The following is a 26,692-nucleotide window of genomic DNA, read 5'->3' as shown; positions in this document are numbered from 1 at the left end:
TTACCGAGTTAATTAGGTTAGGTTTTCCCGCGATAACACGATCAAAACACAAGAGTGCGGCGTGAGCGTGGCCGCCATGACAGGTCAGGGGAGGCGCCAGGGGTGCCACCTCCCCGGGAAGACCCGCGCCGCGCCGCCCCCGCGTCAACCGCCTCTTCCTCTCTACATTTGAAATATTCGGTCAAAACAGATTTTGTATATTTTTTTTACTGTTATCGAAAAATATTTAGAGTATATATTTAATAGTATGTTGACAATATCATAAAAATTTTGAATCAAGCTTTTCCTGTTGACAACTGGCAATAATGAATTGGGTTACTTGTTTTGAGCCCCGTTCATGTGATTATTTTTCTCAGCAATGTCTACTTTCTTCTGCAATGTTGCATTTTATTAGTTTAATGACGCAATTGGTATTACTATTTTGAATGTAGCATGACGACGTTTACTGAAGTAAACAAAATTATTACATCCTTAAAAACAAACAAATTGAGAACCCAAAATTTACGACAAATATTTTGGAATCAGTTTTCTGAACACGAGAAACAAAGTTTCTCGTGTTCAAATGACAAATGTTTGTGGAAATAGGCATAATGAAGGAAGTGACACTTTGACGAAATAGGATTCCGAAAATAGTTTCCTAAAGTATATTTCTGCAGTTGTATTTGTGTTGTGATTTTGGTTTTGCTCCTATAATATAAATAAAAAATCTAAAATTTATTAAAGCAAATTTTGTCAAGACATTTAATCTATCAAAATTATTTAAGCTTGTGGATATTATTAGTTTGCATTAATATTAATCTTATTTATATGAGCCATTTTCATAGCCTATCTATCTATATATATGAGAGAGAATGGCTGTTTGTCTGTCCAAGGTTAGAATCCAAATGCTTGAGGCTAGTCCCGCCCAATTTTGCAGTGGGGAATGAATGGTCTGGGGTTCGGGACGGATATACGCTGGCCGGGGTCCTAGTGTCGATAAATGCAAGATCTTGCATTTGGGGCATAACAATCCACGTCACAACTACCAAATTAACAGCACTTCCTTACAACAGATAGACGAAGAAAAGGACCTTGGAGTCAGAATCCATCATTCACTAAAAGTTCCACAAGTGAGAGCGGCAGTAAAAAAAAAAAAAAAACTAACCAAACCCTGGGAATAATCAAGCGTACCTTTACCTTTAAGGAAAAGAAAGTAGTCATTCAATTGTATAAGTCTTTGATGCGCCTCCACCTGGATTATTGCATTTAAGCATGGAGATCTCATCTACAGAAAGACATAGCTGTTTTGGAGAACGTGCAACACCGGGCAATAAAAATCATCCCAGAGCTTAGTCATCTCTCGTATCAGGAACGGTTGAAGGCCACAGGGCTGAAAACAGTGGAAACCAGGCATAGGGTAGATCTCATCGAAACATTTAAAATACTGAACAATTTGGAGGATGTCGATCCCGACATCTTCTTCAAAAGGTCAGATGTAACACGAACGAGGAGCAACGGGTTCAAGCTCAACAAGCCACAATGTAGGACAGAAAACAGGAGATGCTTTTTCACCAATATCGTTGTAAACCTGTGGAACCGCCTACCCTTTGAAGCCGTAAACGCTGCTGGTCTTAAAATACAGCTGGATAAGATCATCAGGGCAAATGGGTGAACCTTTGACAAGCCGCCGGCTTCCTATCTTCGTCGAGGCCACTAGTATTAGTGGCTCTCAGGTAAATTCAGGTATTGGTCTTATTAAGAGAGGGTTGGGCCCTAACTCTCCCCTCATATTCTGTGAAAACTCCAAGCCTACTAATTTTTTTATCTGTCGTTAAATATCAGTCTCCATCCTCTCTAAGATTCATTAATCATAAATTTTTACATGATTATCTTGTCTAATTTATTTATTGATGATAAAAACTGCATATTGAACATAGTTTCATACTGAAGATAGTTTCATGGTGAAAATAGTTTCATGTTGAAGATAGTTTCATACTGGAGATACTTTCACATTGAAGATAGTTTACGAAGAGAAAGTGGTAAAGATTAGAAAAAGTGAGAAGGTAGAAAGGTGGTGAAGCGTAGGGAAGATGGTGAAAGAGTTGGAAAGTGGTGAACGGTAGAGAAGTTAAAGTGTTGGGAAGATGGTGAAGTTTAGAAAATGTGCGAAGATGAGTGATGGTGAGGAAGGGTAGGAAAGATGGTGAGGGTTAAGAACGGTGAAGTGTAGGGAATGTGGTTAATGATAGATGGTGAAGGGCAAACAAGGTGGTGTAGACAGGTAAAGTCGTAAAGATAGGGAAGATGGTGAAATGTAAAGGTGTTGAAGGGCAGTGATGGGTAGGGAAGGTGATGAAGAGTAACGAAGGTGGTGAAGGATATGGAAAGTAGTTTTTTTTTAATTATTTTCTACCACAGACATGGCCACACATTTACAATACTAATCAGCATATATACTTTTTTTCTGTCCTCCATTTCCAGGGTTAGATATTTGCTCAACACATAGTTTAGTGATTTATTGAACAATCTGTGGTTGGTTGAAGTGCTTTTAAAATGTTAATCTAACCAACAAACATAAATACACAGATTTACATCTGTCCTACATAAACAGTGTTCGAGGTGTCTTTTTACATAGTGTCATTAATGTGCTTTAACAAAGGTGAAATGCAATTCTAACCAGCTTCCACATATACTACTATGTACACATACCCACACACACACACACACACACACACACACACACACACACACACACACACACACACACACACACACACACACACACACACACACACACACACAAACATATATATATACATATATATATATATATATATATATATATATATATATATATATATATATATATATTATTAAATATGACTGAAAAAGTAAGATTAATAATTCTAACACGTATTTTCTCAATGTTTCTTATATTTTTTTCACTGTTGATGGTAACTGAAAAATCAATTCTCCAAAATTCATTTTTATTTCTAGTCTAGACTAGAAATAAAAATGAATTTTGGAGAATTGATTTTTCAGTTATCATCAACAGTGAAAAAAATATAAGAAACATTGAGAAAATTCGTGTTAGAATTATTAATCTTACTTTTTCGGTCATATTTAATCATATATGTCTACAGGAAAGACTGCTACCAAAATATACTAATATTAAAACGCACGACCCAGCAGCGAGGAATCAAGCCTTCACGATAAAATATCGCCAAGATCTGATTCGTAATCAGATACATAAGGCAGAAAATGAAATCAAAGACAACAAAACGCAACTACTTCATGCTACAAACGAATGGAGAAACAGCAACATCGACGAAAGTCTCCGTACTCGCATCGAGCAACACCTCGACATCCTCACAGATCGACATCACCTCAGCACTGAAACCAGGATAATCAAGAAACTAACAACGTTATATGGAGGACCTATGGCAATTCCACGACCAAGAGACGGCTTCCTGAACTTTGCAGGAATCAACCTCACTGAGGACCAAGTCACTCTCCTAAATCTGGGTATAAACTGTCACGTTATGTCCAGACCAAGTGAGATGGCCCAAAAAGTGGAGTTGGAGATCCTGTTGGACGACATATTCGACCTCGAGACACAAAAGAAGGTAGACTAGAAATAAAAATGAATTTTGGAGAATTGATTTTTCAGTTACCATCAACAGTGAAAAAATATAAGAAACATTGAGAAAATTCGTGTTAGAATTATTAATCTTACTTTTTCGGTCATATTTAATAATATATGTCTACAGGAAAGACTGCTACCAAAAATATACTAATATATATATATATATATATATATATATATATATATATATATATATATATATATATATATATATATATATATATATATATATATATATATATATATATATACATAACCTCAGGTTATAGGTAACCTCAATAACTATAACCTCAGGTTATAGTTACGTCACATACATTGTATAACTAATGCATTACATATGGGAAAGTAATGAAAGGTAGGGAAGATGAAGGGGAAGAAAGTTGGTGAAGTGTAGGGAGCATGGTAAAATTTAGGGAAGGTGGTGAAGAAGCATGTCAATTTCGGGAGTTGCTACCATTTTCTTGTACGACAATTTTTGGTCTTAGGGTAAAGTATGCGTCAAAATGCGACTCTCTATTAGGAGGTCGGGTTGGAAGGAGAGTGATAGTGAGGAAGAGTAAGAAAACCAATTACAGTAACATTAAAACAATTATATGCAAATTCATTAGTAAGTCAATCAATTAAACGGCATTAAATGCATTATAATTTTTCTTAATTGTTTACATGACCAATATCAGCTCAAATTTACTTAATATCAATAATCAATTACCCTTCGAACACAATAAGTTACCTAATGTTTCATCCGTGTCATTCAGTGTAACGTAGCAACGCGAAAGACTTGCTGAACTAAAGTATAGTTAAATGATAGAGTACCAGCACTCGCTTCCTTTACACGCACTCCTTTCCGCCTTTAAGGCCATCTTTAGCTACTGTACTACTTCAACCCTACTGCTTGTAACATGTCTTATTCAAAATATTATCCAAAATGTGTTAAGGGAAATCAAAACGGTGAGCATTCTAGATGCATTGTTAAAGCTTGTGGCGGTTTACAATAGCGGTGCTGAGTGCCTTTCAGGTGTGCCTCAGCGTCGCCTGGACACCGTCATGCCAGAGTGGTGAGGGCCGCTATATAAGACACTCACACCCATCGTCCACCACACACCTAGCCCGACCTCCATCCACCATGGCAGCACTAAGAGTTGTCGTTGCTCTCCTATGCCTCGGTCTGTCTCCAACTTCATTTCCACTAACTTGCTTTCCTTAAAGAAAAGTTAATACTTGAATATATATGCTGTATATATTAAATAAGCTGTGATGAAGCTGGGTTGTTATGATAATAACATCGGATAATAATTAGAAACCTTAAATAAGTTCTTGTAGACAGTTATTTTCTCGTTCCCATACAGGCTTTGTGGTCAGCGAAGAGGCAGCGCGCGTGAGTACTGGAGAGTTAGTTAATTTTCGCAAATTGTAAATAAATCATACGTTTTCTTCTGTTACATTTTAAAAATTAACACTTTTTGAAATGGAGCAAATTCTATTTAAATATTCCAATTATGCAAAGGTGAGTGGTTAACTGTAGTTGACAGTCAATGCTTAAGCATCTTTTTATCTTGCACATATTTATTTTTAATTTAATTTAGCTTATAATGTTTGTATTAATATATAATACCAATAATTTTGAAATATTTCTAATTTGTTGCAAGGAACTATAAGCAATAACTGATAGCCAGCTTTAAATTACATAAATACTAAGACAATTCTCAGGATTGATACTAGGCTTCTTTCACTGCCGCATAGCAAGTCATATTTCATTGTTATTTACGTTGTATTTCCCATTACACAGTAACTAAACCTCATGTCCAAAAATACCCATGTACAGCCAGTATGTAGTACTGTTCGCTCACTACATTTGTATTACGATAACATAAAGTACAGTGGGCTACGTTTTCGACTTCTGGTCGGAGATTACAGGTTCAATTCCCGGGGAACAGACAAAATTTGGCATATTTCCTTTCACGTACTGCATCTGTTTATCTAACGAAAATAGGTTCTCGGGAGTTAAGCAATTGTTGTGGGTTGCATCCTGGGGAAGATCAGTAGTAGTTCGACCTAGGAGGATAACCTCGATCCAAGCCTAAGTTCAGGTTTCCTGTTCCTGGGAATTAAGTGGACTGAATCGTTACTAATCCTTGAACACCCAGCAGAATAAGCTTCGAGGGCGTTAAATCAAAACAAAAATATGGGCACAGTGCAAGAATTTCAGATATTTTATCATTAGCAATAAAACTATTTGCCATTTCAAGCAACGTAAGTTTAGATGCATTGTTAAAATGTTTAAAATTTACAAAGCAGTTACAAAGAGCAATAATTTTGGGAAAACGCGGCTAAGGGATTCGAAATATACATATACATATACATACGGGTCTAACCATAATGAAATCTTAAACTAAACTAAAGCCAAAATCACAATTTACTATGTGATAGAGATGCCGCCAGCCTACAAACAAAGCACTTCATAAACTTCTTGAGGGAGGGAAGGAATTATCAGGGGAAAGCGCCAAGCCTTTACGACTATATAGCACTTGGAAGGGGTCAGGATAAGGATTTGGGATGGGACGGGGGGAAGAAATGGTGCCCAACCACTTAGATGGTCGGGGATTGAAGGCCAACCTGCATGAAGCGAGACCGTCGCTCTACCGTCCAGATCGAACGTCATATTAGGATAATTTTATAAAATACCTGGTGTTAATAATCTGGTTAGTAATAGTATTGGTAATGTCTATTATGTTCCCTACAGACATAATAACATAGGACCAAAACTCACACTTATGTATTTGTGAAATTTATGTAAAGATTTACACCAAGTCTTTCTCACTCTTCTGAGTGCTTTGTCAAGGTCTGAATATGTGGTTAGGACGAGACTTACATCTCAACGGCATTAGTCGTTGAGATGTAACTCTCATCCTAACACCCTCACACCTAGACAAAGCACTCAAGGAGCTTGCAGAAGACTTGGTGTAAATCTTTACATAAATTTCACAAATACATAAGTGTGCGTTTTTATCCTAAATAGTTTTTATCTCGTATTACAAATGAATTTAAATAAATCTATTTAGCCATGGTCAAGTATTAAGGATGGGAAATTATCTAATATATTAATGAATATTTATATATATGAAAAAAGACTAATCAAACATGAATTTGGTAAATTGAGATTCCTTTTTAGTTATATAAGCTGTAGACACTGTGACACGTTAGAAAAACTTATAGATTACAATGTTATTCAGCCAACGACTTATCTCTCTTATAGAATATCTACACCTATAATATAACAACCCATTCTCCTTTTTAGATAGTAGTTTTTGTAACTATATGCACCATAGTTCAAACATTGGCGTACTAAGAAATTAGTAGAATTTTGTACTATTCACTTTATAATTCGAAATTGAAGCTAAAAACAAACTAAATATTCCTAGGCCTAGTAAAGCACACATATGTACTATATTAGGCCTCAGATATCGTGTATTAGGATGAGAAGGATTAGGTTAGTTTAGCTTGTCTTTGCAACATAAATAGAAAATCTTTCCAGGTTTGTCCAAATTCAATAGTACCAATTTCTACTTTCTAATTGCGTTGTATGTCTGTATATGTACAGTACTATGGTCCTCATCGTTACTATAAGTACTACCAAAACAGGAGGATGGGCTGAATATAAATATAGACAATCTTGTAAGAAAAAGATAATTATGAAAACTTTCTGAAATGTACTTGCAAGAAGAGGCGACTAATAATTCATAAAATAAATGCAAACGCACCTTAACTAACTGTTATTTTCTCACTAACTCCTACTATAAACGATTTTAGTTATTTTTGCTTTAAAGCTCAGTAGGAATACGTATTTTAATTACTGAATTTTTACCACATATATAAACGAGGCCATAAAGCCTCGTACATATCTTTTGAAGTACAATATGCATGCTGCGCATGTCAATAAAAGGCCTTGACATTTCTGTATGATAAGAATATTTACATTTGTGTATAATTAAGTATTTTGACTATGATTTTCAGGACAAGCGAGGATTTAATACAGCCTTCACTGCTGGATACGGAGCAGGTGGCGGTTATGGTGGTGGTAGTGGTGGCGGTGGCGGCTATTTGATCGTTGGTGCTGGAGGCGGTGGAGGCCATGGACCTTCTGCTGCTGACATCGCCAACCAGGCTGCCGCTCAGGCTTCTGCTGCTGCTGCTGGTCTTCAAGGAGCTTCTAGCTCGGCCGCACGGGCCGCAGCTAACCAGGCTGCAGCCGTTTCAGTAGCCGCAGCGCAAACAGCTCAAGCCGCAGCTGCCCAGAAACAGTCCCAGGCCGCACAGATCACACAGGCTGCACAGGGAGCGCAGGCTGCAGCCTTTGCCGAGTCCTCACTCTCTGGACAAGCCTTTGCTGCTGAGCAGGCTGCAGAAAACACTTACAACTTGGCCGTTGCTGTAGCTAATGACTTGGCCGCTGCCCGTCAGGAGGCTAGAGCCGTTACTGCTCAAGCATTTAATGCTCTGCAGGCTTCTCGAGCAGTGAGGGCTGCACAGGAGGCCATGGCCTGGCAGGCTCAGCAGGCCGCCGCCTCCCTCCATCAGCAACAGGTTGTTGTCATCAGCGATTTGCAATCCGCACAGGGAGCAGCCAATCAAGCTCAGGCAGCAGCAGCTAAGGCATTAGCAAAGGCTAAGGGTACCGGTGGTGGATATGGAGGCGGCTACGGCGGCGGTTACGGCCATTAAGAACGAATGATTTGTTTCTCTTGATTTTACATTGATTTGAATAGATTTGAAGAGGACACGTGCATCGTTCCAAAAATAAAGGAGAGTAGCGAGGATGGTGTGATGCGGCCAATGGTAACAAAACCTGTGTATCCCTGACGGATAACTGTATGTATATATATTATGCGATCAATAAACAAGCTAAATATGAAAGCGTCTTCCCACTTTGAATGGTAACCCCTTAGCAATAAATAATATCAGAGCAAAGTTTCTCTCATATACATATATCATATACATAGGATACACATCTAAACACTTACAACTAGATATATATATATATATATATATATATATATATATATATATATATATATATATATATATATATATATATATATATATATATATATATATATACATATATACATATATATATCTGTTAGGTCTCAAGTGAGGCCCCTTTTTTTGTACACGCTTTGAGTAGTTGCCTAAGAATGTGTTTTCAGTGTCAAGAAGAGTACCAACTGGATCCCGTTAACTTTGTTAATCAGCATTCAAAATGACTCATCTACGGCCCTTTTCATGAACTGACTCGGCATCCTGAGACAGTCTCAATCACGATGCTTCTGAACCTAGAAATATGTCGAGAAATTGCTTCGGAGACCTATTACTGAAAAGAAGTCATTGTTAAAAACCCACAGATCTGATAAGTTTGTAAAATAAATACTGTGGAGGTTCTCAATATGGAGGATATTTTTTTTCTTAATCGGTCGAGTTTAGTTGTTAGCTAGAGGACCTTTGATTTCCTGTCCTCAACTACTAGAATTCCAGTATTCCCGAATTCAGACACCGAGTGAAACTGGTGCTTAGAATTCTCATACTTAAATCTGTAATGAAATACAGACGAGCTATTTACATCTACACACAGCCTGTCTTCTCGAGTTCCCACAACGGAAAGAAAATGGTGTACTAAAACACCCGAATCTAACCTAACCGGGCGAGCCATGCATAGAAAACGTGAATGTTTGCGAGCCGCTGATATATAGTGCAACATATTTTGTTCGTTGGGAATTTTGACATAAAATGCAATGTATTATTCAAGAGGACAGGCTGCTACAGAACAGGATGCTTCTTTGACTGTTCAAGGTTTAAAGCCAGACACTTGGGGCTAGTCCTATCAAACTTTGCAGGGAGACTGGTGGGTGTTTGCGGATGATCATAGGTGGTCTTGGTCTGCCCCTATACCAACTTCTAACTTCGCAAATTTCAGATTCGAAGATATTTCCTTAGTTCAGGAAATGGAATTATTAAATAACTAATAACTTAAAGTTATTTATTAAAGTTATTTCTAAGTTCAGACAGTTATTTCCTAACTACGATTTACCCAGCATATTATTTTCAATATGATAAGTGTTTTGAGCCCCACTATTTATACACTGCCTAGACAGCCCATCCTCCTGTTTAGGTATTACTTACAGTAACGATGAGGACCATAGAATATATATCGACGTACAACAAAATTAGAACGTAGAAATCTGAACTATTGAGTTGAACAAACCGGAAAACTAGTTTTTACTTGTGTTGCTCGTACAAACTAAACTAACCTATCCTAACCTCCCTAGGCCTAATACACGATATGTGAGGCCTAATATAGTACATATGTGTGCTATACTAGGCCTGGGAATATTTAAGTTTGTGTTTTAGCTTCATTTATCTTAAAAGAATTCCTTACTAGCCAGTAGATTACTATCTAAACGCTAAGCACGTACGAATTCTGACTATTAACGATCGTGACAATAGGTACTATCTAAACAGAAGGACGGATAGGCGGGTTCCCAGGTAATGAAGATAAAGACAGTGCGAACAAGCCTGAATGGTCCCCAGGACAATATGCAACTGAAAACTCACACCCCAGAAGTGACTCGAACCCATACTCCCAGAAGCAACGCAACTGGTATGTACAAGACGCCTTAATCCACTTGACCATCACGACCGGACATAATGAGGTGATAGCCGAGGCTATTTGAACCACCCCACCGCCGGCACTCGGATAGTAATCTTGGGCATAGCATTTTACCAAATCACCTCATTCTTTGGGGCAACACGTGAGGAACACAAATGCGAACAAACTTCAGCAAATAAAGGTTGTAACAAACGAAATCTGTTCACAATCTTTTAATTTTCTAATAATAATTTACCTGTCTAGGCGTCCTGTTTGATTGAAGGAATATTCCTTCCTATTTCTGTCACTCCGCTTACATTAGAATGAATTTACGAGGTAAACATTAACTTGTACTTTGTGCTTTGCTTCTCCAAGTCCGAGACGAATTTCCTCCTCCAATTGTATATATATAATAAATTGTTGGTCGATATATATTCTATGGTCCTCATCGTTACTGTAAGTAATACCTAAATACCTACTGGCTAGTAAGGAATTCTTAAGATAAAGACAGTGTATGTTGAAGATGGTTACAGTAATAAAACTTGTGTAGTCAAGAATGGTTAAATAGAAGATGGTTGCATTTATGTATTATCAAAAAACCTACCATCAATGTATAATAATTTATTGTCAAGACATAAATGGTGAAATGAACAAATGTCTATAACTAGCTGATATTATAATTATAAGGTGTGTAGGTTACATGTAATTGAGAATATAAAATTCTCCGTTGAGATGTAATTAAGATCTTTTATGCCCTCTGTAATCCATTTTTGTGCTACCGCTCACAGGACAAATGTGGGTGCACAATAACCTAACCACCTCTGGCTGCAACAATAAACAAAATAAGGTGGTAAAATGATGATGGTCTGGCGTTATTTAGATAATTCATTAGATGAAGGCCGTGTATAGTGTAAATATTCCTTCACCTGAGCAACGCTGGATACCAAAGCTAGTTTCATATATATACAGTATTCAATATTTCTACTATTTACAATTGGAGGAGGAAATTCGTCTCGGACTTGGAGAAGCAAAGCACAAAGTACAAGTTAATGTTTACCTCGTAAACTCATTCTAATGTAAGCGGAGTGACAGAAATAGGAAGGAATATTCCTTCAATCAAACAGGACGCCTAGGCAGGTAAATTATTATTAGAAAATTAAAAGATTGTGAACAGATTTCGTTTGTTACAACCTTTATTTGCTGAAGTTTTTTTTTATATATGTAACTACCGGAATAGCATTTCTTTTAAACCAAAGTTGAAATTTTCAGCAATTAGCCTATTACTTAAAGAAACTTTTAGTTATAAAAATGCCTATGCAAAATTCCGAACACATCGAAATTTGCTTTGGTTGCATTTACAATACGCCGACACAACAAGAAAGTAAATGAAGTTACTTTTGCATTATAGATACAAACGCTTCGAAACATTTTTTCTGGAATCAATAAAAGATTCACTTTATTGTGTAGGTGTATTGTTGAGGTGTTAGGCGAGCAGCGGAAGAACACAAGAGGCGCCGGCTACAATAGTCAAGCTTGGCCTGTCACACGAGGCTTGCTCTTTCACCACCTGCATCGGCCTCTCTCTTTCCCTCCTTGCACAAAGTATATCCTCTACTTAGCGAAACATATAAATGTATAAATAAAACTCAAAGATATTGACTATGCAGGTCTTTCATGGCAGATATATAAAATTGTGCCCACCTGTAGAAACTCAGAAGCACCTCAGTTATAAATCTATTTTTGTACTTTATCTGGTAGTAAATGCAGTTACAAAAAAAAATTAGGTTACCTTTTATTTCCTAACAATGCTGGAACTTCAGGATGGTGATTGCTTCATCGTTCATACAATTGACATGCAAAGGCTCGAACACAAGTTGATTACGATATAGTGAAAGGGAAACGCTGGATCACACTTCCGTATACAATGGCGACCCTCCCGCTATTGAAGTACATTTCGGGTATTACGGAAAATGGTGACAAACGTAGACAAGTATTATGTAACACCTAAATATTCGACATATAAAGAGATAATACGAGATAAGACATACCAAAAGCACGTCACATCATTCTCATTCAATTACCAACAATATGTACATCATTATGTACATATACGCGTACAACACGTATATAGACACGCTTCACTACACATAAAACACGCTTCCACTACACATAAGGGGCATAACTGGCCGACCCCTCAGTGTTCAAGAGAGAACTGGATAAACACCTCCAAAGGATACCTGATCAACCAGGCTGTGATTCGTACGTCAGGCTGTGAGCAGCCGCATCTAACAGCCTGGTTGACCAGTCCAGCAACCAGGAGGCCTGGTCGACGACCGAGCCGTGGGGACGATAAGCAACGGAAGCACCTCAAGGTAACCTCAAGGTAAGGTAACCTGCCATCAAGAAGTGAAGGGAAGGGAACTATGAGGAGAAAGCGCCAAAGCCATTACGACTATGGAGCACTTGAAAGGAATGGGGCCTGGCGGCTGAGTGGACAGAGCTCGGGATTCGTAGTCCTAAGGTTCCAGGTTCGTTCCCTGGCGGAGGCTGAAACAAATGGGCATAGTTTCTTCCACCCTGATGTCCTGTTCACCTAGCAGTAAATAGGTACCTGGGAGTTAGACAGCTGCTACGATCTGCTTGCTAGGGATGTGTAACAAAAAGGAGGCCTGGTCGAGGACCAGGCAGCGGGGACGCTAAATCCCGAAACTAAGTCAAGATAACCTCAGGATAACTTGTACTTAAATTGAGGACCCACTGATGATCCCAGTAGTGATTCCCAGGATGATCAATCACCGTAGGAGACTTGTATAACGAGAGTAGCTGATCTTCGGGATCAGGATAAGGATTTGGCATTGGACGGGGAAAAGGAATGATGCCCAACCACTTAGACGGTTAGGGATGAAACATCGACCTGCATCAAGCGAGATCATCAACAAGACCAAGAAAAACTGAGGCTACTAACACCTGTGTTGCTGATAAACTGTGGCTACTAACACCTGTGTTGCTGATAAACTGTGGCTACTAACGTCTGTGTTGCTAGTAAATTGAAATTACTAACGCCTGTGTTGCTAGTAAACTGGGGCTACTAACACCTGTGTTGCTAGTAAACTGGGGCTACTAACATCTGTGTTGCTAGTAAACTTGGGCTACTAACACCTGTGTTGCTAGTAAACTGGGGCTACTAACACCTGTGTTGCTAGTAAACTGGGGCTACTAACACCTGTGTTGCTAGTAAACTGGGGCTACTAACACCTGTGTTGCTAGTAAACTGGGGTTACTAACACCTGTTTTGCTAGTAAACTGAGGCTACTAACACTTGTGTTGAAATTTAGCACATAATTGTTGAGTAATAAATATTCGTCAGAGTGACATTCACTGGGTGTTAGAAGAGACTCTCTGGGGTGCCAGCACACGAGGGAAGGAACAGCCCGTTCTCTCGATTTCCCACATCGAACAAAATCCAAAATGCTAACGTAACCAGGAACGCCGGAGCCTAAGCCACCTACCTCCCTTACCTAACCAATCGATGCATAGAAAACGTAGATTTTTGTGAGCCGCTACTTTTTAAAGTATGTTGCATTTGGTACGGTACTTTTGTTATCATAAGGCGGTATAATGTATTAGTGGAGAGTATGGGTTACAGATAAAATAAGTAAAGGAAAGAAGACAATAAGAGAGGAATGTGGCGAGACAAGGGCTGGAGCATTATTAAAAGACAAGAGCTGATCAGTTCACCAGACCAAGGCAGACAGACTCCAGACGACCAACAAACACCTCTTGGCAACACCCGAATCGTGTTCTGAATGCACGGGAAAGTGCCTTTTCTTTCTTGCTTTTTAATGACCTAAACTGGTGATAGGGAAAAATGTACCTGGATTTACCTGAGCGCCACCATTTCACTAGTTGCTTGATAGGGCCAGGAAGCTGGCAGCTTGTCAAAGCCGCCATTTTTCTGATACTTTATTTTCCAGCTAGATTATGATTTGCAGTAACGACTTAGCATTTACGACGTCGGCTGGTAGGTGATTTCATGGATTTGCAAACCCTTGGGTGAAAAATCATCTAATTTGCGTCTTGCATTGTTATGTGGCTTGTTAAGCTAGAAGCCATTGCTCTATCTATGTATTACATCCAACCTTTTAAAGAAGCGGTCTGCATCACCATACTCAAAATGCTTCAATATTTCTAAAGTTTTGATGAGATTACCCGTGTCATGTCTGGTCTGAAGTGTTGTTAGTCCTGTGGCCCTCAAACTTTCCTGGAATGAGTCGACTTAGTTCCGGGATGATTTTTGTCGCCAGGTGTTGAACTTCCTCCAAGCCAGATATGTCTTTCTGAAGATGAGGTCTCCATGCTTGGATGCAGTTGTCCAGATGGGAGGCGCACCAGAGATTTGTACAGTTAAATTTCCACCTTCCTTTCCTTGACGTCAAATGTTCGTTAGACTATTCTTATGGTTTATTTTTTGTAAATATTTTTTACAGCAGCTCCCATTTATTGTGCAGCTTTCAATGACTGGTGGATTCTGATTACAAGGTCCTTTTCATCATAAATCTGCTTCAAGGTGAAGCTGCTGTTGAATTGGTGGTTGTGATATGAATTATTATACCCCCCCATGAATGATCTTGCATTTTCAATATTAACAAACATTTGCCAGTTTTCATAGCATTTGTGGAGTTCGTGATCTCTTTGTAAGGCCTCAGTATCATTTTATCTTCCTATTTTACCATAGACCTTTGTTATAAGCAAACTTGATGATGTGGTTGGTAATATTCTCATCTATGTCACTGATGTATATGACAAAAAAGGTTCGCCCAAGACAGGCCCCTGTGGTACCCCACTCACCACATTTCTCTAGTCAGATTCATTTATATTTAGGACGATCCTTTGTTTTTGTTTTAAACAATATTTTATCCATCCTATTTCCCTACCATTTATTCCATGTGCTTGTAATTTCTTTACCAGCCTTTCATGTGGTACCTTACCACAGTTTATTAAAAGGCCATGTATACTACATTTATTGGAAGTCCTTTGTCAGATTTGCTGGTTACCATCTCTAAAATTATGAGCAGCTTAGTAAGGCTTTTTTTTGTAGTAAAACCAATGTTGAGTTGATTTTACTTGATTGTGCACTGTGAGATGTTGAATGACTCCCTCGCTTCGGATTCTCTCCATGAGCTTGCAGATGTCTGAGATCAGGCTGATCAGACGGTAATTATCTGCCGAGATCATTCTGCCTTTTTGAAATTAGAGGTGACATTTGTGTATTTCCAATCTAGGATCCTTGGTCCAGATGTTTTTAGAAAAGGAGTTTCAGTGGTAGTGGTAGACACTACACTAATATATATATATATATATAAATATATATATATATATATATATATATATATATATATATATATATATATATATATATATATATATAAATATATATATATATATATATATATATATATATATATATATATATATATATATATATATATATATATATATATATATATATATATATATATATATATATATATATATATATATATATATATATATATATATATGCAAACAAGCTTGAATAGTCCCACACCCCAGAAGTGACTCGAACCCAGACCACCTGTATTTCTTGTTTTCTCAGTTGCACAATGCAACTGGGGAGCATAGTACTTTAACCGCTTGACCATCAGTGACCGTACAAAAGATATGGTCGCATAAATGCTTGGGGACCATTCAAGTTTGTTCGCATTTGTGTTGCTCACGTGGCCCCACAAAAATGAGGTGATTTGATGAAATAACTATGCCCAAGATTACCATCAAAGTGCTGTCGGGGCGATGAGGAATTAGCCTCGGCTACCATCGTCTTTTGTACCGTCACTGATGGTCAAGCGGTTAAGGTATCATATACCCCAGTTGCATTGTGCTCCTGGTGGTCTGGGTTCGAGTCACTTAGTCACTTATCGAACCCAGAATATGCAAACCAATATATACATATCTATATGTATATATAGTAGGAGTACTATACCTTGGAATAGTACCCCAATATATATACATATATACATATATATATATATATATATATATATATATATATATATATATATATATATATATATATATATATATATATATATATATATATATATATATATATATATATATATATATATATATATATCATGAATACCCAAATCACGGAACTATTTACTCTACCCACCATGAGAGTAAGAACAAGACCGTAACATAACGATGCCAACACAGAAGACACTACTCAACATAATAGGCCTATTACACCCGATTAATCTTTGTATGAGCTTCGTCCCCTATTATCCACTATTTATCCCCCTTGCCTTTTCCTTTATTCTACTTGTTTTCTCACCTGACCCCGTACTGGTATAAATCTAACGAGATCTGTATTTCTTATCACTTGACAATGAACCATGTAGGTTCGAAACGTTGTGCAATTGTATAATAAGTGTAATACATTCTATAGTAATACACTTTTTTCTTCACCTTGAAAAACGAACATGAGTTTTGGAGAACTCCGTTCAACTAAACCCTGATGCAGGAATAATAGTTAGAGGGATAGAAGCCCTAAACCAGAAGATAGTAAATACAGAATATGTGGTCATATTCAAAGATATATGTTTAAAAGAAAACCTGCTACTAGTATACATCAACATAAACTGTGATACATACCCCCAGTCACTTCTGGGGTGTGAGTTTTCAGTTGCATATATGCCTGGGGATCATTCAGACTTCTTCGCATTTGTGTTCCTCACGTGTGCCCCAAAGAATGAGGTGATTTGATAAAATACTATGCCCAAGATTACCATCAGAGTGCCGGCGAGATGATGGGGAATTAGCCTCGGCTATCATCATTTTTTGTCCGGTCGTGATGGTCGAGTGGTTAAGGTGTCCTGTACACCAGTTGCAGAGTGCTCCTGGCAGTATGGGTTCGAGTCACTTTTGGGGGTGTGAGTTTTCAGTTGCATATATGCCTGGGGACCATTCAGGCTTGTTCGCATTTGTGTTCCTCACGTGTGCCCCAAAGAATGAGGTGATTTGATAATATATTATGCCCAAGATTACCATCAGGTGCTGGCGGGATGATGGGGAATTAGCCTCGGCTACCATCATCTTTTGTCTGGTCGTGATGGTCGAGTAGTTAAGGTGTCCTGTACACCAGTTACAGAGTGCTCCTGGCAGTATGGGTTCGAGTCACTTCTGGGGTGTGAGTTTTTAATTATATATATATATATATATATATATATATATATATATATATATATATATATATATATATATATATATATATATATATATATATATATATATATATATATATAATATATATATATATATATACATATATATACTCTTAACAATTTGTCATGAAAAATATACATCTCATATTAAAGCATATTAGCCATGTATGGTGTTACTGCTGCTTTTCACTTATAATTGAGGTAGAGATTGCGTGAAGCTTGAAACACGCTGAAAACAGTTATTCTTATAATATTTGCAACATGCATATTTCAGCCTAGTACGCAACACTAAGTATGCTGACATGCTCCAAATACAATGACTTAATGGGTCAAGAAGGACTAATGGCGGACTCCGCCAACTTCAAAACATTCTTTATAGACTTAGCTCTAAGTTTATTGTATAATATAGCTGATTATATTTTTCTTCAAATTAAAGACATTTTTAATCTATCAGGATATTTATTGGTCAAGAAACTCAGTTACTTAACTAGTGAAATGGGATCGACGTTTGACTTTACAATACAGGTGAGCCTCTCAGACCCTGTGTGAATTATATTCGTGGATAATTAATTGCTGTGTGTTGTCTGTAGACTGTAGATGGAATATATTTCTCGTTTCTATCCAAGACTGCCGCCATCTTGGACAAATTCAACTACACCTCAGTGGTAGCAAATAAAAACAAATGTTATAAGCTGCCACATCTGTAGTTGACATTTATCATGTTTCAGTCTGGCTTTGAGAGGTTCTGCTGTATTTCTCTGTACAGGTACAAGGAAATGACTTAGTGACCACCGCTGCCGTAGCCACCGCCATAGCCACCGCCACCCTTGGCCTTGTGCAGGGCCTTGGACGATGCTGCCGTAGCCTGTGCAGCTGCTGATTGTGCTTCCTGCAGGTCGTTCACAGATAAGTTCTGTTGCTGGTTGAGGGAGTTAGATGCCTGCTGAGCCTCCCAGGCCATGGCTGCCTGAGCAACGCGTACAGCCCGGGCGTGTTGTAGTGCCTGGAAAGTCTGGGTGACCACCGACTGAGCCTCGGCGTGGGCTGCATCAATGTCGTTGGATGTCGCTACAGCCAAGTTGTACGTGTTTTTGGCTTCCTGTTCAGCAGCAATAGTCAGTTGAAGCTTGGCTGCTTCGGAAAAGGCTGCAGCTTGGGCACCCTGGGCAGCCTGTGTAACCTGCGCTGCTTGGTTAAGCTTGCTTGCCGCAGCAGCGTGAGCCGTTTGAGCTGCTGCTGATGAAGCCGAGGCTGCTTGACTAGCTGCGGCACCGTACGCGGCAATAGCGGCTCCTTGTTGACCTGCGGCAGCGGCAGTAGCCTGATTAGCAGCCTGGTTAGCGACTTCGGAGGCGAAAGCTCCGTGTCCAGCGCCGGCGCCACCGCCTACCACCAAGTACCCGGTGCCGCCACTACCATAAGAACCACCGCCATACCCGCCACCATACCCGCGCTTCTCCTGTTGTGCACAAGTAAAGTATTAGGAAGGTTGCAGAAGGACAAAGGAACACCCTTTTATCTACATCTAACAAAGTTATAGAAAACAAACTTGTGTTTAATCAAGTACAAATGAAGTATGAAGTTTATTGCTATTCTGCAATAAAGTCAGATAAATTAAAAGCTGACAAATTTTATATTATTAAGATAATGCTTTCCTCATACTAACGATTGAAAAGCAATACTGACCTACAGGCTAAAACCTTAAATTTATCGTCATACAAAATCAGTGATTTTATTCTCGTAAGCTAAAATTTGCCAAATAGAAAATTACTCATACCAATATTTGCTTGGTGGAACCATCTATTTGACGGAGGTTCTCAGCATATGCTTGCAGTGTTAAATTTCTTAAAACAAAACAAATAATAACTTTTGTGTGTTAAATGAATGTTTTGTTTGTTTACTGTTTAGTCAAAGTTAATTTATTTTTGTATTGAGACAGGTATTTTCTCCTCTCATTATAGCGAGTTTTTTTTTATCTACACTGTGTAATCTTTCATATAGAATAGGATAGCAGCACATTGTTGTGTATGCCTAAACTTGTTAATAACAATACAAAAAAAAACTTCTTTCCGAATCAGATTTAAAAACAGGAATTTGTTATAATTTTGTTTTAAATTAGTAGGCTAAAACTAATTGTATTCCGTCTAGATGCAGTTAAATAATATTTTCCTAATGCAACGAAATTCGAGTTAGCAGTTTCAACTTGTTTTTTTTTCAAATTGTTTTTATAAATTTATTTATAAAAACATATCATATTTTAGCTTAAATAAGAATTTAGGGGAAAATTTAAATTTGAAAACATGTTATTACGCTCTAAATTGTTAATTGATGGAACCCGTCCTTTCACCTAATGCGTCGCATTTATATAGGATAGACTAGATTATATCGTTAAGAATGCGACGTATTAGTAAACCTAGAGACCTAGCTAGGTTATTATTTAAGTTGGTGGACCCGCTTGAACCTGATACCTCAACTACACATGCGCTTTTATTGTGCAGTGTTGGGTGTGATACTGCGGGGGCTGGAATAGACTACTTACGCGAGCAAGTTCCTGTTGACCTTCCTCTCCTATAGCCACTCCTGTTGACAAAGAGAACACAATGTTAATCTTAGTTATGAAATCTAACTGGATTTATATATGATGCTGATTGATTTAACTAAACAAATGATTAATTTACATGTGGATCTTTTAATGGTGATTAACTCACCTAAGGAGATGAGAACGACAAGTGTCTTGAAATGAACCATAGTGGCGAGGGACTGGTCCAAGTGTGAAGCTCCAGAGTGGCTCCTCGTCTTATATACTTCCCGCTCAGTCATGCGGCAGGGGCCTACATTGTGCTAACTCATTCTTCCTCACTTGTACCTTTCAGTATGCTCCATTATTTCCCAAGAGTTTCAGTGTACATATTTTTTTCGAATTGTACATGCTGTGTTATGGCAATGAGAAATAATATGGCCTTACTGCAGATTTATTCGCAACAACCATTATGACAACTACAAACGTATTAAAATCAATATATTTTGTTATTGAATCCCCTTCATAAATCTAAAATACTTATCTAGGACATCTTTCAAAGAAGTTTTATTAAACTCAATCCGACAGTAATACTGAGGAGACGGTGCACACTTTCTTATCTTATCTTCCATGTAAGTCAATCAGTTAAAAGACCTATATAGGCAGCCATTAGCTCAATTTATTTAGTGTTGTGTATTTTTTCTTACACCAACCTCCAATGATCATCCTGGGAATTTTATTATAGGCGCATAAAAAGAACATAGGATATAGTTGTACTAAAACATACTTTGCTAAACATATTCAAGTAGGTAATGCAGCTGAAGAAAAAAACTCCACTTGAGGATTAGTTAAGGCAGACTGTATTATTCACTTCTTCTGGACATTTGATCTGGAAAATCAGATTTTGAGCATACGTAAAGTTGTGACGACATCCCACGGAAGCAGCCTAGCACTCACACTCGCTAACCACTTGGGCTTTATTATTATTATTATTATTTTCTACCACAGACGTGGTCACACATTTACAATGCTAACTAGCATATATACATTTTCTTCTGTCCTCCATGGACAGGGTGAAAGATTTGTCAAACATACAGTTCAGAGATTTATTGAACAACTACAGAAGGTGATCGTAGTGCTTTTAAAATGTTAGGCTAAGCTACATACGTAAATACATAGATACATAGATTTATGAATGCATTAATGTGAATTTCTAATGGTGAAATGCAATTCTGATCAGCTTTATACTTTATACACATACATACACACACATACATACATACACACACATACATACATACACACACATACATATATACACATACATACACATATATTTGTCTCTTTTACTCTGACAGGGTGAGATAGCTGACAAGAGAAACTAGTGTACAATTAAAGCCATATGTCCCCAACGAGAACACTTCATGCATAATATGGACTCCTCAATGTATTTTGCAACTTTCCTGTAGCCTAGTCTTAGCACAAAAATTCTTTCTGGAGCCTCACCCTTTACCATTTTTTTTTTTATTAATACATTAGTTACATCTGCATTTGTGCAGCTACCCTAGACTATATGGAGTGGAGTACAGTGTATCAAAAAAGCTAATTACGTGATGCTAAAAAATCTCCATCACACAGGATGGTTAATCATACAGAGGCATGTGATAGGCAGTCTGCACTGGCAGATTCCGGATGCATTTTGAGGATATCATCAACACAAGAGTGAATAAGGTAGCAGTGGTAATAAAAGTCCCCATCTCGCAGGATGGTTAGTCATACAGGGTCATATGTTTAGTAGCCTGCACTGGCAAATTTTGGGTACACTGTGAGGCAACAACCTGGCGTTGTTTTTCACCGCGAACACTGTTCCTCTTTGCCCAAACAACACTATCATTGTTGAGAAGATAATCAGGATCCAAATAAGTTGGATACTTAAAAACTATGACCTTGGTGTGCATCATACCTTGTTCCCGAATAACCATCACAATATTCCCAAACCCATCCGTTGTTAGGTGTTCCACGGCCTCTTCTGTCCCAACTGTTATGTAGGGCCGTTGAGCACCCTCCTTGAAGAGTGGTTCATATAAAAAAAACTCATTAGCTAAACGAACCGTTCACTCCAGCTTTTGATGAAAGTTCAGTTGACACGCTGTAGGGAACAACAGCCTCTTCCTTCCATTAGTCTGCATCTCCCGCGTCCTGCTGAGCAGGGTTTCATTTTTTGGTCTCTTTGTTATTTCATCTTCACTATCACCGTCTCGCTGTCTGTGAATATTTCGCCGTTTATATCTGTCCACTACTGCTTGATACGGCCTGGTATCATCCTGTCTGTCATCCTCACTCTCACACTCTCCAGGCCCAGTGGTGCAGGATCGTCCATCACTTATGCAGACCGCCTCAGCCATTTCCTCGACACACAAAGGCACTGTATCACTGCAACAGTCGAGGACAAATTCACAACATCCAGCTGCAGCAGCCACGTGCAACACGCCCTGCTCGCATCATGCAGCAGACCGCACGCTGAGATTTCTTACCGGCATATCTAATAGTCCGCTGCTTGAACTATACAGTCAAAGTCTACGCCAAGGTGTCCTACCAGATCGTTGGACGCAAAGCCTCATAATCCCTGTACCTAAGTCAAACTTGAACAAATTTTAACTTCTTTATACCGGCCGATATGATATCTTTAACGTCTTGCATGTGCAAGCTCCGTGAGAGGATTGCTCTCAGTAGGCTAATATTGAAAATCAAAAGTCAACTCAACTCACTTCTAATTTGCATGGCTTTCTGGGAAAGGTAAACAATCTTGCTTTGCTGAGTACTTCATCAGACATGAACCAAACACTCACGTATCTTTTTTTACCTCCAAGCTGCTTTTTGACACAGCTAATAGGGAACTCATCCTTGAGCAACTAGCTTCTTTGAACTCAGGGGAGATTTGTTGAAATGGATCAGGGGTTATTTGAGTAACAGAACTGCCGCAATCATCTATAAGGAAGTTAAAAGTAGCTATAATGGCTCCTTTGAACTGTGCACACCTCAGGGAGGAGTTCTCAGTCCTACGATTTTCAATGTACTGATGCATAGACTAATAGCTGACATACCTATACAAGTCGATGACGCTGTCATCTGCTATGCAGACGACATTTGCGTCATTGTAAACAGCGACAACCGGCTGCAGACTCTCCTTGATACACTTGCAAATAAATGTATTGAGTGTGGGCTTATCGTCTCCACAGGTAAAACATTATGCCCCTCAAAAATCAATAATCTCCTGTTTTTAAAATCAATGATCAGCGCATTGAAAACTGCAGGCAATACAAATACTCGGGTACAACTAGGCTACAGAGCAGTAATTCCTAGGCTAGAAAAAAAATAGCTGCTTTGATATTGATCTAAACTAACTGTTAATGAAATTGATAATTTATTGTTAAAAGTAATATATATGATTTATGGAAATTATACCCACATTATACTTCACTTTAAGTATATAAAGTAAATATAGGCAATTAAAGAAAACTACAAGTTGTGTTGCCTAAACGTTGAATCAGCTATATGTAAACCGTAATAGCTATATTACTTTGTTGTATCCACTGTTAAAATTATGTAAAGTATTGTTTATAAATGATTTGGATCCATTGTATAATATTACTCTGTTATGCATAAAAGTTGCAAACCCAGTAATGGTTTTGTTACAGCAACGTCATTATAACTAAATATGAGGTTAAACGGAAATTGTAACAATCAGTGTCTAACATCTCCTGGGGTTTAAATAAAACCTCCGTCCTCTGTAATCCTTTTGAACTGCATTTGGCGTCAACAAGCAACAAACTCAGCATATGATAGTGAATATACACTCACATACAACCTCACTTTTTTGAATTACGGGAGTTCGTTAACCAACTTAGACCTTTGGATTCCATAATTGGTCACTTTTGTAGGTAAGTAACGTGCTAAATAAAGCATTGTAATGATTTGTTACCAAATGCTGGACCAAGCCCGAGACGCCATTTTGGTATCAGTCTTGTCATTTACAGTGAGTCAGCGAGCCGTGGAACCTCCAGCTCCAGTGGACCAGTATACGCCTTGCTGGAGCATCATGAACACATCGTTATTACTGTATTGCTTTTATCACTATTGTTCTTTCCTTCAGATATGACAAAATGACATTATATTTTGTAATATTATCCTAAGACCTTACATTTTATTTTTTAATATTTTCCTAAGACCTTTAATAGTTAAATAGTTAAAAAAACCATGGAATGACTAAATTTCAAAAGAAAACACTTCAATAAAGTAAGAAAAGAAGCAGAGAATGAAAGTTTAAGATCAATATAGTGCATTAGGATAAACACTGACAGCTTGTACATCTGAAGTTATACCTTATATGATTATGGAGATTATCTCGTTTATATATAAAATGAAGATTGCAAGAGCAAGAAGTAAACTGATTTATGTGGATAGCATTAATAAAATCGAAATGTATAGAAGAAACTCTGCGACCGTTCATAAATTTTCTTGTGATGTTTGAGTTAATGCACATTATTAGGCTTTACTGGGTAAGATAGGTTAGGCAACAGTAGGTTAGTTTAGGTAAATTTGTTAAGCTAGAAAGTTATATTTCCGGTAGTAAACAAGTTATGTTAGTGAAATGCAATGCTTTATTTAAATAGTGCAACACTTCATGGATCTATCTAAATAGCGCGAAGCCCCATATAAGTTTATCCAAATACTAATCTCTGAGGCGAGTCTAGAGCCCTCGCCAATCGGTGTCGGTATCATAAACCCTATGAAATAGTAGTATGTGTGAGGTGAATGAGAAGCATCGCCAGACATGTGGCTTTATTGATCAAATAATTACAGTACAGTTACATCCTGCAATAACACAAGCCATTAATACACTATACTTATACACAGTTTAAGCACTGTCTATTCAATATAGCAATAAGCCAACTGCACATGACTAAAGCTAGAATATACAGAAATTAAATTAGAAGTTAACATTACACAAACCTGTACACAAGCACGACACAGCTGATCTGACGATATGAACAAGTCAAGCGAGCATCCAAACAAAACAGTCAAGCGAGCATCCATCCGGTACGATAATATATAACACTTTTACTACAATGTGTGTGTGTACTCACTTATTTGTGCTTGCGGGGGTTGAGCTTTGGCTCTTTGGTCCCGCCTTTCAACCGTCAATCATCCGGTGTACAGATTCCTGAGTCTACTGGGCTCTATCATATCTACATTTAAAACTGTGTATGGAGTCAGCCTCCACCACATCACTGCCTAATGCATTCCACCTGTTAACTACTCTGACACTGAAAAAGTTCTTTCTAACGTCCCCTGTTGCTCATTTGGGTACTTAGTCTTCACCTGTGTTCCCTTGTTCGCGTACCACCAGTGTTGAATAGTTTATCCTTGTCTACCCTGTCAATTCCCCTGAGGATTTTGTAGGTAGTGATCATGCCTCCCTTTACTCTTCTATCTTCCAGTGTCGTAAGGTGCATTTCCCGCAGCCTTTCCTCGTAACTCATGCCTCTTAGTTCTGGGACTAGTCTAGTGGCATACCTCTGAACTTTTTCCAGCTTCGTCTTGTGCTTGACAAGGTACGGCTCCATGCAGAGACCGCATACTCCAGGATATGTGGTATACAAGATTCTGTAAGATTCCTTACACAGGTTCCTGAAGGCTGTTCTGCTGTTAGCCAGGCTCGCGTATGTCGCAGACATAATTTTTTTTTATGTGGGCTTCAGGAGACAGGTTTGGTATGATATCAACTCCTAGATCTTTCTCTCTGTCCGTCTCATGAAGTACTTCATCTCCTATTCTGTATCCTGTGTCTGGCCTCCTGTTTCCACCGCCTAGTTTCCTTACTTTGCATTTACTAAGGTTGAACTTTAGCAGCCATTTGTTGAACCATTCATTCAGTCTGTCTAGGTCATCTTGTAGCCTCCTATTATCATCCTCTGTTTCAATCTTCCTCATATTTTTTTCATTATCAGCAAACAGTGAAAAAAACGAGTCTATACTCTCTGGGAGATCATTTTCATATATCAGAAACAGTATAGGTCCAAAGATTGACCCCTGCGGGACTCCACTTGTGACGTCTCGCCAATCTGAGACCTCACCCCTCACAATGACTCGTTGTCTTCTGTTGCTTAGTACTCCCTTATCCAAAGGAGTACCTTCCCTTTCACTCCAACCTGCATCTCCAGCTTTTTCACTAGCCTCTTGTGTGGTACTGTGTCAAAGGCTTTCTGGCAATCCAAAAATATGCAGTCTGTCCACCCTTCTCTTTCTTGCCTGATTTTTGTTGCCTGGTCGTAGAATTCAATTTACCCTGTGAGGCAGCACTTGCCATCCCTGAACCCAGGGATGTGTGTGTGTGTTTACAGGGATATTCCTGCGCGGGCCCTAAGCCTCTGGCTGGCCCACTAAGTGTTGCTTGTTTCTGTTTTATTTGGGCTGAATATGAGTATTTATGACTCGAATGGTCGCTTCAGAAAGATTTTGCCATATGTGTTTAACAACTTCTTCTGCTCTGTTGAATCTAAGTTGAAATCTTAGTGGGTTTGTAACTGTGTACTGTGTTAGATAATGTCCCAGTGGTCTGTCGGGCATTTCTCTACAGTGTTGAC

At 38.3% G+C, this 26,692-nt stretch overlaps 2 protein-coding genes across 7 annotated transcripts in view; one reads left to right on the top strand and one right to left on the bottom strand.

Annotated features, from left to right (window-relative positions):
• Nucleotides 1-25,110, bottom strand: part of LOC123770671 (glycine, alanine and asparagine-rich protein) — a 59,436-nt gene extending 34,326 nt beyond the window's left edge. Inside the window, exons 1-3 of one of the 6 annotated variants that reach the window (XM_069305805.1) lie at nucleotides 20,236-21,273; nucleotides 20,067-20,107; nucleotides 17,929-18,986 (exon numbers count right to left, since the gene is read on the bottom strand). In XM_069305805.1, coding sequence (XP_069161906.1) covers nucleotides 18,309-18,986; nucleotides 20,067-20,107; nucleotides 20,236-20,347 — 831 coding nt within the window. In that variant the 5' untranslated portion in view covers nucleotides 20,348-21,273 and the 3' untranslated portion in view covers nucleotides 17,929-18,308. Of the gene's footprint in view, nucleotides 121-17,928; nucleotides 18,987-20,066; nucleotides 20,134-20,235; nucleotides 21,309-25,058 lie in introns of those variants that run through there. The other 5 variants (XR_011223046.1, XM_069305802.1, XM_069305803.1 and 2 more) reach the window with 5 other exon arrangements.
• LOC138353012 (antifreeze protein Maxi-like) lies at nucleotides 4,119-8,535 on the top strand. Its single transcript, XM_069305657.1, has 3 exons — nucleotides 4,119-4,788; nucleotides 4,972-5,000; nucleotides 7,637-8,535. Exons 1-3 carry the CDS (start codon nucleotides 4,749-4,751, stop codon nucleotides 8,342-8,344), a joined length of 777 nt encoding a protein of 258 aa, XP_069161758.1. The 5' UTR covers nucleotides 4,119-4,748; the 3' UTR covers nucleotides 8,345-8,535.
• Nucleotides 25,111-26,692: the final 1,582 nt, after the last annotated feature.

Source organism: Procambarus clarkii, chromosome 56 (genome assembly GCF_040958095.1).
Source record: "Procambarus clarkii isolate CNS0578487 chromosome 56, FALCON_Pclarkii_2.0, whole genome shotgun sequence".
In the NCBI taxonomy this organism is placed as follows: Eukaryota; Metazoa; Arthropoda; class Malacostraca; order Decapoda; family Cambaridae; genus Procambarus; species Procambarus clarkii.
The sequence above is the reverse complement of the archived record's forward strand: the minus strand, read 5'-3'. Positions and strand labels throughout refer to the sequence as shown.

Coding starts and splice junctions, on each gene's coding strand:
- LOC138353012 (XM_069305657.1), top strand. CDS start 4,749: ATGGCAGCACTAAGAGTTGTCGTTGCTCTCCTATGCCTCG. Junction 4,789..4,971: donor CGTTGCTCTCCTATGCCTCG/GTCTGTCTCCAA, acceptor GTTCCCATACAG/GCTTTGTGGTCAGCGAAGAG. Junction 5,001..7,636: donor TCAGCGAAGAGGCAGCGCGC/GTGAGTACTGGA, acceptor TATGATTTTCAG/GACAAGCGAGGATTTAATAC.